This window comes from Mustela putorius, unplaced genomic scaffold (genome assembly GCF_011764305.1).
Source record: "Mustela putorius furo isolate JIRA1106 unplaced genomic scaffold, ASM1176430v1.1 tig00000224_pilon_pilon_pilon, whole genome shotgun sequence".
Lineage (NCBI taxonomy): Eukaryota > Metazoa > Chordata > Mammalia > Carnivora > Mustelidae > Mustela > Mustela putorius.
This window is the reverse complement of record NW_025421321.1, coordinates 17,561,258-17,571,379: the sequence shown is the minus strand read 5'-3', so window position 1 is coordinate 17,571,379 and position 10,122 is coordinate 17,561,258. Positions and strand designations below refer to the sequence as shown.

The following is a 10,122-nucleotide window of genomic DNA, read 5'->3' as shown; positions in this document are numbered from 1 at the left end:
AGCATGGCATCTTCTGTTCAGCTAAGGGAAATCAGGTAGACCATTTCAACATTGTGGGGAAGAAAAACAAAACAAAAAACAACAACAACAAAAAATGACAATATCTGAGAAGCACACAAATGCTTGGCATAAGATGTAATTTAAATGAATTCCTTGACACCTTTGCTTTATCTTGAGACAAAATCTCCTTCTGGATGTTTGGAAGGAAATACTCATAAGAATAACCTTAAAGCAAAGGAGGTGAGAAAGTACCAAGTACCGACTTTATATGCCTACTCCTACTTATAATGACAGTAATAATTCAAAATGATAGGTAGCCAGGCTCTCCAGACCCAGGGAGAGGTTGGGAACACTCTGCAGTGGGGTGTTGTGGGGAGGTGGAGGTTTTGGGGGTAGGAGGCCAGATCCTCCAGCATTGCCTGGGGTCAACTACAACGTGTTCTGTTTGACATTTGTGTATTCATTTGGAGAACCAAAGCTCTTTGTACCCATGGAGGGTGGTTAAAGAAAATGGTTGGATGAGAAAGAGAGAAAAAATGAGTGAGTGCAAATGCATGCCAATGACCAGTCACCACTTCTTCCATCTAGCTAGCACCATATGAGTTTAATCCTGCCCATGACCCGACTTTTGGGGATTTGACTAGGTTTTCTCCTGCACAGGAGTTTTGCAGAAGAGGAATGTGGATAATGGCTCAAGGTGGCCAAAAGGGTCTGAGACTCCCAGGCTCGGGGATTAGAGCAACGGGAAAGGTCTACCAATTCCTTCCTCCAACCAAAGCAGAGTATGTTCCAAGATACTGAGGAATGTGTAACCTTTTCTCTACACTGAAAGAAAAAGAACCCAAACGAAAAGAAACACTAATATAAAATTCTCCTTTTCACATTATCTTTTGATAAGGAAAATTCTACTACCGAGATAAGGCACATGCACCAAAAAATTGCTTTTCAGGATCTGGACTCAAGTCACTATGTTTCTCAGTGTTGGGAATCAAAGTATCTTGGCTTTCTGAAATAATTCTCTCTGGTAGCTCAATGGTCTGGTGAGTCTCTGTGAGCCAAGCAGGAGTCTCGTCATATTTAAGTTAATTCAAAGGATGGATGGAGCACAAGTCTTACTTTTGCTTTTTTCATTATGATTCAGATCATTACTTTTCTTAGTTCAGACATGGAGAAACTTATTCTTTCCTTTTCTTTTTTTACCTCTTTCCATAGAAACATTACATATTGTTCTGATGATAATGGATGTTATCACATCTTTGAACTAATTTCTATTATAAAATCATTTTAGGACCTGTAGAGCCAGCTCATCAAAATGTCTGTGCTGTGGCTACTTCTGGGTCTTCTTGCCCTTACTGGTGAGTGTATTTAATGTTTCCCATTTGACCTGGGAGATGGGAAGGATAAGCATAGGAACAGAATGGTATTTCTGATACTTGCAACTTGCAACTGTGCTGAAAATGTTGTTTTTCTTTTAAGTTGTCCGATAAATACTGGACTTACTAACAGCCACTGATGAATGGCCTCTTTCCAGGTGCCCTGCAAAAGGAGGGGGCTCTCCAGAATGTGGAGTAGGTTTAAATCAGCATTGCTGGAGACTAGACTTTAAATATACATCATTGTTAAGTACTCATTGTCCCTCTATAAAAACCATCTCACCAAAAGTAGTTACTGAAATTATTCATAGACCACGTATTTCCATAAGAGGATTGAGATGGTTCACAATAATAAGACTAATGTAATTTCAAATAGTAAACTATCACAAAGGGGATCGAGGACATGTGACTAAGCTAACCACTGAAGCTGACATAATTGCTATGCTTGCATTTCAGATTTGGTCTTAAGGTTCCTTGCAAACCAAAATGGAAAAGTACATGTCTTTTGATTTAAAAAAAAAAAAAAGAAAGAAAGAAAAAAAGGAAGAAGCATAGTTCCTCTGGAGAAGCAAACTTTTTCCTGGCTCTAAATTCTGATGATTTCTCTGATGGGGTCTTACATTCATTCATTCATTGAGTGATCCATTTATTTGACAAGTATTTTTAAATTTCTAAAATATATTCTGGGAATATGGAACTTCAAGGAGTATCTAATGTGACTATGGAGTGGCTATGGGGCAGAGAGCAATGAATGACACAATCCATTACAATATTAAGGGTATTTGTCACCAGTTATAAAGATAAACAAATTAAAAAATATGAAAGAACACATTGGGTTGTTTAATTTTTTGGTACACTTTTTTAAAGACCAGATCATTCAATCTCCACATTTCTTTCAGATTTCTTATCAAAAGTTTGTGAAGTAGAAGCATTTACTCCAAAATATTAATATCTTCAGATGTCAACTCCAAGAAGCTCTTAATAAGAAAATAGAAACTTAAGAGGCATTTACATGAACATACAATACACACATGATGATGTGCAATGGATTTGTTGCCAAAGACTTGCAAACCATTAAGATCTGATGATATGAGCAAAGAATAAAGCAAATAAAAAAGAGTAATCTAATGAGGAGTCCTTACAGGTTTATCACAGTGAGATGATTTTCTCAATGGGCACCTTCCTGCCCCCCTGTAGGTATCTCATTACTGTTCATTACTCTCATGTGTACTTCTAGTTTGAATTATGAATACTAGGAAATGTCCTTTTTTCAGTGGCCTTTGTGAAAAATCTCTCCTCCCTGGAAGGATAGCAGCAGGTAGAGAGAGAGAGATGGAAATGCAAAGACTGAAAAGGAAGAAGTGGAAAGAGGGAGCCCCCTGTGGAGACCTGGTCCTGTGCTCCCTTAGATGTCCTCCCCTCTTTGCTGTCTTAGGCACCCCCATCTAGAAGAACACACATCCAGGGAAAGCCAGCTCCAAGTCACTGTGCCTTTACTTTGGGTCTGGTTTGAGACCCCGGGGAAGACCAGGCTTTGTACATGTTTCTCTAGAGCAACGATAAATATCTCACCAGACCAGCCAGACAGGAATATTTGAAGGAGAAGAAGTACTGAGGGTTTACCTAAGATATAGGATGAAGACTACTTACAGGGAACAGATCCTCTGGTTTGATTCCAAGACACCAACTCAACAGCACTGGATAGTTCAGGGCTTTTTGCGAGGAATATAGCTGCTACAACAGTTGCTCATGCCTGTAGGATAGGAGGTGACAACTTAGTATTGAGGAAGTTTCTATGATAATTTCCTAGTCACTGTACTGTAAATTTCAAAATGTTTCAGTTCAGAGTGAACTTCTTGTTGTTACTGATTTTGGTAAAATTCTTTTTATTAATGGCATTTCATTTGTGGACAGAAGATGATCAAAGCCGTTCAATGCCTTAGGCCGAAAATTTCTCAATTTGTAGATTTATCTGAAAGCAGCAACTGGGGATGCTATGGAAATATCCGAAACTTTGAGACCCCTGGGGCTTCTTGCGGGATTGGAAAGCGTCATGGCCTGAACTACTGTGGTAGGTTATAATCTCATTGTCCACCTCCCCTCCTCTTCTTTCTCTCAGAAGATGCCTCCTTTTGGCAAGGGTGGCTTTAACAGGATTTTGCCCCTTCCCTTGATATCCCACACCCATGTGTCCCTCTCTTTCTCCTTCATTTCCCACTATTTCCCACAACCCTACACTACCAAGTGGCAGGAAGAGCACTAAACATCGAATCCAAAGAACTTGTCTGAGTGTGGGCTCTGGTTCTTCAACAAGTCACTTAGTTCTCCTCTGCCTCCACAGAAAGGGGTTAAAAATACTCACTTTACAATTTTGTTGTAAACTCAGGTTGATAGAATGTGGATGAGAGTATTTTGAAACCAAAAAAAATGCTTACAAGGTGAGTGGGCTAGCCAGGTAAATTAGCATTGGTTTTCATTTTGCCCAGTACCCTTGTTATTTTATGAAGATTTAAGCTCATGCAATTTCTGAGTGTCATTTTAGGGTGGAAAGGTGGGCAAGAGTGAGCAAATCTGTCAGGGAAACTCTCCAACAACTTCTTGAAGGCGTTGGAAGAATCTCTCTTTTATATATGGTGCTCATTGTAGCTAATGGACAAGTACTTTTTACTGGGTAACTCTCTTTGGGGTGCTTAGGATGGAGTCAGTGTGCTTGTGCCCAGGGAATTGTCCTGCATGGGCCAGAGCAGCCTCTGAGAGACCAGCAAGGGGCACTGGCAGTCATAAAGAACATTGCCTGTGTGGATGCCAACTCAAGCTTAAAGGAGGAGAATCATAGTCTCAGGTCTAGGAATGGCCTCAAGGGATTTCAGACTGAGGCAAGGACTTCTTGGTCCTAGACCACTACCCAGATACCTGCAGTGTGATTTCTCTTCTCTTGAGCTCCCACGTCAGCATAAGTCACACAGCCACATCCTTCCTTCTGTGTTTGCATTAGGAGTTCGTGCTTCTGAAAGGCTGGCTGAAATAGACATGCCATACCTCTTGAGATACCAGCCTGTGATTCGTACTGCTGGCCAAAAGTACTGTGTGGATCCTGCAGTGATTGCTGGTGTCTTGTCCAGGGAGTCTCATGGCGGCAACGTTATGACCAATGTGGGCAACATGGGCGATGGCATCGGGGCTGTGCAGGTAAACCCCTGTCAGTTATGGCATATGGCCGTCGTGCTGCATGGTGCAATGCTAAGGGGACATCTTCACATTTGTTGTTGTTGACACTCTGGAGCACAGTGCCATGGGATACAGAGTGAAAGGTACTCCATACCAGTAGCAACATCATGGCTTCGTGAGCCATGGTTTCTTTTCAGAATCAACTGTGCTGTGTTTCCAGGATCTTATCCATGGTACCCTATCTTGAATACTTGCTCTGTTATTTTGCTACCATGTGACCTCATTTAATCTCCCTAGGATTCAATTTCCTCACCTATGAAACACCAGCCTCCTGGAACTGTTAATGAAGACTCAATGGAATGTTATGAAAACATGTTTAGTATCCGGCAGATTTTTAGCAAATACTGAATTCATTCTCCTTTGTCTTCTTCCTTCCTTTGTCTTCTCCTTCTTCCTCCTGTCTTCAATCCTGAGTTCTGAAGATCCAGCTTTATTTTTGCACAAATTCTGCCTGGTTTCACTTGTCCCAGAAAATCTCCCAAGGAACTGGGCATTAACCCCACAGTTGAATTAACTGTGTACTGGGGGAATCGGTGATAGCAAGGAGACAGTGGCACAGTGATTTTTTTCTATTGCATTTCACATCATTGTTGCAGCAGTTGAGAAGCCTTTATGTAGTACAGTCATTTCTTAAGCTTTTAGGAAAATATATTCCTCAGTGATCTTTAAACTGGCTTCCCAGTTTAAAGTGGAATGACACTTGCCAATTTAAAAGTACTTTCAAATACTCTATCTTTTTTACTTGGGGCCGCATCCAATAATCGGATGAGGATGGGATGAGGGAAGGCATGCAATCCATCATTTCCAAGTGAGGAAGTAACCACTTACTTACAAGGAGAGGGTCGTTCCTGCAAAGTCACATGGCAGCTGGAAAATGCCGAACCAGGACCAAGAGCAACTTAGGCGATGTTAGGGTCAGCATCACTTAGCACTCTGCCTTCTTTGTAAAATCTTGTTTTTGGGAAAATGATGCCTCCATCTACTTTGAAGTTGAAAGAATTCTCCAGAGTCAGACATTTCTTCTAAATATGTTGAAACAAAGTTGTATAAGAAAAATTAGAAGCACTTTTAGACATTCAGAAGATCTGGAAGGAGAATTACAAGTACAGATAGAAAACCCCCTTTCTGACCTATTTGGAAGGCTTGTGCTTGCAGCATTGAAAGAGGGCATCAGACTGGTATGTCCACTACTTCTATCACCTTTGACTTCCAACTCTTCCGCTCACCATTATAATGAAGCAGCTGTGAAATGTCTGCTCATCCTTCCTTTGCCCAAACCTTGTAGCTTTACTGTTTATCTGCAGGGAGATTAGAGGTGGCATTAGTTTAGCTAAAGGAGAAGGAGAGAAAAAAGGAGGGAAATGAGAATGCAGTACTGGTCCCATTAAGTCCTGTCACCCTCCCACATGGCTTACATCATTTTTCCTCTGCCTCTCTCCCTCTAGGACCTTGGTCTTTATGCTCCAACATCCTGGATCAGCGAGTCCCGGGTTTCTCAAATAACCGAGGTCTTAACTGTTAGGATCAAAGAAATCCAGAGGAGGTTTCCAACCTGGAACTCTGATCAGTATCTAAGAGGTAAGTGTAACACAGGACTTGGTGATTTCACAGCATGGAATTAATCAGAACAAATATAAGACCTTGCACAAGATTCCCCCAAACCTCAGTTGCCTTCTGATGACCAATTAGGAAAGAGAATCTAAGTTAACCACTGAGACCTTGGAGCGATGAGGGGCTACAAGGTCAGCATTAACCGATCTCACAAAATTCCAGGTGGACTCTGTGCTTATGCTGGAGCTCCTGAGTACATCAGAAGCAGCCAGGACCTGAGCTGTGATTTCTGCAATGATGTCCTTGCCCGAGCCAAATACTTCAAGAGACATGGCTTCTAATGTTTCAGAGCAAATCCAAGGTCATTATCACATAGAAGACCTCAGCTGTTACACAGATAAAACTAGCCAATGGGGCTTGTACCTGTGAATCTGAATTTGACCTGAAGTTCATCAAAATAACATGAAGCACATTAAAGGAGGAATTGTCTGCATTTTGTGGTGTGGTGAGTGTGTAAATGAAAGACTGTGTCTCTAATTAAAGTTACTCCCATGGAAGTTAGCTGCAATGTGGATTTCCATGAAATGAATCCTCTTCCTCATTGACTGGCATTGCCAGATTTAGCAAATAAAAATACAGGAAGCCCAGTTAAATTTGTATTCCAGGTAAAGAATGATTTTTTTTGTGTAAGTACCAATGCAATATTTAGAACACATTTATCCTAAAAAATTATTCACAGTTTATCTGAAATTTAAATTATCTGGGTACCTGATATTTTATCTGGCAAACTCCATCACTGATTTCTTTGATAAAAATCATAGTTGCAAATTTTAATTAAAAACTTTTTTTTAAGATTGTATTTATTCATTTGAGACAGAGAGTGAGCTAAAAGAGAAAGTGAGGGAAGGGGTAGAAGGAGAGGGAGCAGCAGATTTCCAGTTGAACAGGGATTCCTCATGGTGGGTAGGGTGTGTGCTCCATCCCAGGACCCTGGAACCATACCCTGAGCTCAAGGCAGACACCAAACCTCACTGAAAACTTCTGATGAGAAAAAGGTGAGATGGTGGCTAGCTCCATCTGCTGGGTGGAAAGGTTTCAGAAGAGTCACTTGTTTTTTTGTTGTTGTTGTTTTTTAAGATTTTATTTATTTGAGAGAGAAAAAACATAAGCAAGGGGAGCAGCAGAGGGAGAAGCAGGCTTCCCACTGAGCAGGGAGCCCCACACAGAGTTCAATCCCAGGACCCCAAAATCATGACTTGAGCTAAAGGCAGATGCTTAACCTACTGAGCCACCCAGTTGCCCCAGAGAGTCACTTGTTAACTCCACAGCATTAGCTTAGCCCTAGGAGAGCCTCTCTGTTATCTCATTTTACCTCCTTTCTTGGACCCTGGGCCACAGAATCTTCTCCCACACCCATCTTCCCTCAACTCAGCTGAACTATTCCCTGGTTTGGGGCAGTTAAGACTAACAGAGCCAAGGCATAATACAGTGCTTCATCAGTCAGAATTGCCCTCAAGGATGCTGCCCAGCACTATGCTGGTAAATTATTTAATTCAAGGGGTTGTGTGTTCTGTCAATGTAATGAGTGTCCTGTTCTACAAAGTATAGGATGTCAACACTCTGCAGAGTGTCATTTTAGGATCACTGTCATCATCTGAGGCAGAAGTGCTTTTAAGAAACTACTGTGTGCTCAGCACTACTTGAAGACTATACCAGAGTCTGTGGCCTCAGAAACAGTTAAGTCACACAGTTTAGTTGGGGATCATAGCCAACCACATGAGTGCAAAAGTTACAGACTCAGTGCCTCCCTCAGGGAGAACAGTGAAGTGCTCTTCTTCTGTGTCAGGGGCTCGTGGAACCTACATGCTCATGATCTTTGGTGCCCTTGACTTCCTTCCTCGTCTCAGTTAAGAGATTCCCACCACAAAAACGTGATGAGAAACCTTGTGAATACACTCTCCGTCCCACAATCCTGACATCATGACCTGAGCCGAAATCAAGAGTCAGACACTTAAGTGACTGAGCCACCCAGACAGCCCTGTGTACACCTTTTTAAAACCTCCTCCTGAGTTAGCTTTTTATCAACTTTATAACTCAGAATTTTTTTAAGAGGTCTGGGAGCCATCCCTTTGAAATGTAAACATCCAGGAAGGTAGCTTACCTATGCACCTGTCACTGTAGTAGTTTAACCTCTAGGCATCTACTTGTCATAGAAATAAGAAAATTTTATTACTTCTTCTGAAAAAGGTGAATTTAGGGTAAACTACTAAAGAATATACAGGAAATGGTGCTGTTAAGTTTTCTTATATGTATGTAATGGCTAAAAGAGAGCAACAAAAAAAGCATCATAACTTCTTGGGCTGCTTACATAGGATAGAATTTCTTTCTTTATAATCTCTTTGCAGGTGATCAACCATGTCCATGTTCCAGTTTATGCCTATTCAATAATAAACTTCTTTCATTTTGATGTTTTGTGTAGATTTTTCATTCCCTAACAACACAAAAAGAAAAGAATGTTTGGTTAAAGATCACTCAGTCCTGGGCTGACAGTCAGTCAGCTCCTGTGTGAGGAAACTGGCGTCCCAAAATGTCTTAATCACATCACAGTTCTTTTGGTTTTTCTCTCTTTTCCCAGTACAAGATTGTCATCAAGATGCCAGAGATTTCCTCATAGAGATTGTGAATCTTGTCACACACAAAATGGTTTTGTCCCCAGAGCAGACACTATGCAATCACAGTTCACGGTCAAGCTGTGTAGTATCCCAAGATTACTTTCTTGAATAATTTTGGTTTTCCATGAAGTTAATAATTGTCTTTTACTTGCTTACTGCCTTGCTTTTCTTTGTATTTATCTAGAATTGAATTCTAAAGGGATTCCTCATGGTGGGTAGGGTGTGTGCTCCATCCCAGGACCCTGGAACCATACCCTGAGCTCAAGGCAGACATGATTTACCTCGCATCGGAGGTAAATCAGAAGGCTCTGAGAGCATCGTGGGATCCCCGCCACCATTAGCCCTTTGCGGCTGTCCTGTGCTGCTCCCTCCATTTTTTGCATCCTTCTTAGCTTACCCTTTTGATGGAGGACATCCTCCAGCAGCTTCCTGAGAAAAGTGAGTGGAAGGGAAATTGTTTTGAGACCTCTCATATGCAAAATGTCATTTTTTCAACTGTCACGTGAATTGGTGATTTGACCTGGTACAAAACTGTAATGTGGAAAAAATTCTAAAATTCTTTAAAATTCTGAAAGCATTACCCATTGTCCTTCTGGTTTCCAGGGTTACTCTTGAGAAGCCTGAGGTCATATTAGTTTTAATCCTTTATATATAATACATCCCCTCCTCCCTTCTAGAAGACTGTAGAATCTTTTCTTGTCACACGTTTGATATTTCACAATGATGTGCTTTAGTAGGATTCTGGTTTTATCCATTAAGGTAGGCATTCAGTCAGTCAGTGCTTTCAAATTTAATTTAAAATTTTTTTAAATTTTACTGATAAATTCATTCCCTCCATTTTTCTCTGTCCTCTCTTGTGTTATTAAGCTTGGACCTTCTGGACTGGTCCTCTAGATTTCTGACTTTTTTTTCTTTCTTTCTTAATTTTCACTTCTATCTCTTTTGCTTTCTAGAAAATTTCTTTATCTCTTAATGTTTCCAATAAGCTTTTCATTTCTGCTATCATGTTTTATTTTCCAGGAGGTTTTTTGTTTTACTTTGGTTTTTTGCTGTTCTATGAATGTTTCTCTTCAGAGCATCTTGTTTTGGTTCTCTTACTTCTCTGAGTGTATTATTGAGAGTCCTCCCCACTGCCCAAAGTCTTCTTCTTGAACAACCTCTGTTTCTTCCTGGGTGCATTTTTCTGTTTGTGCTGACATCTATTTCCTGTTGGAGGCTTTAGTCAAATATCAGGAATTTTTTGTTATCTGGACATATTTAAAAGTGCGGGAACTAGAGAGTTCATCAGAAACTCTGAG

General features: G+C 40.8%; 1 protein-coding gene across 1 annotated transcript; it reads left to right on the top strand.

The window, feature by feature from the left end:
* The first annotated feature begins 1,288 nt into the window (after positions 1 to 1,288).
* LYG1 (lysozyme g1) lies at positions 1,289 to 6,645 on the top strand. Its single transcript, XM_004752869.2, has 5 exons — positions 1,289 to 1,355; positions 3,340 to 3,444; positions 4,369 to 4,562; positions 6,047 to 6,179; positions 6,375 to 6,645. The coding sequence occupies exons 1-5, from the start codon at positions 1,313 to 1,315 to the stop codon at positions 6,491 to 6,493; spliced, it is 594 nt and encodes a 197-aa protein (XP_004752926.1). The 5' UTR covers positions 1,289 to 1,312; the 3' UTR covers positions 6,494 to 6,645.
* The last annotated feature ends 3,477 nt before the right edge of the window (positions 6,646 to 10,122 follow it).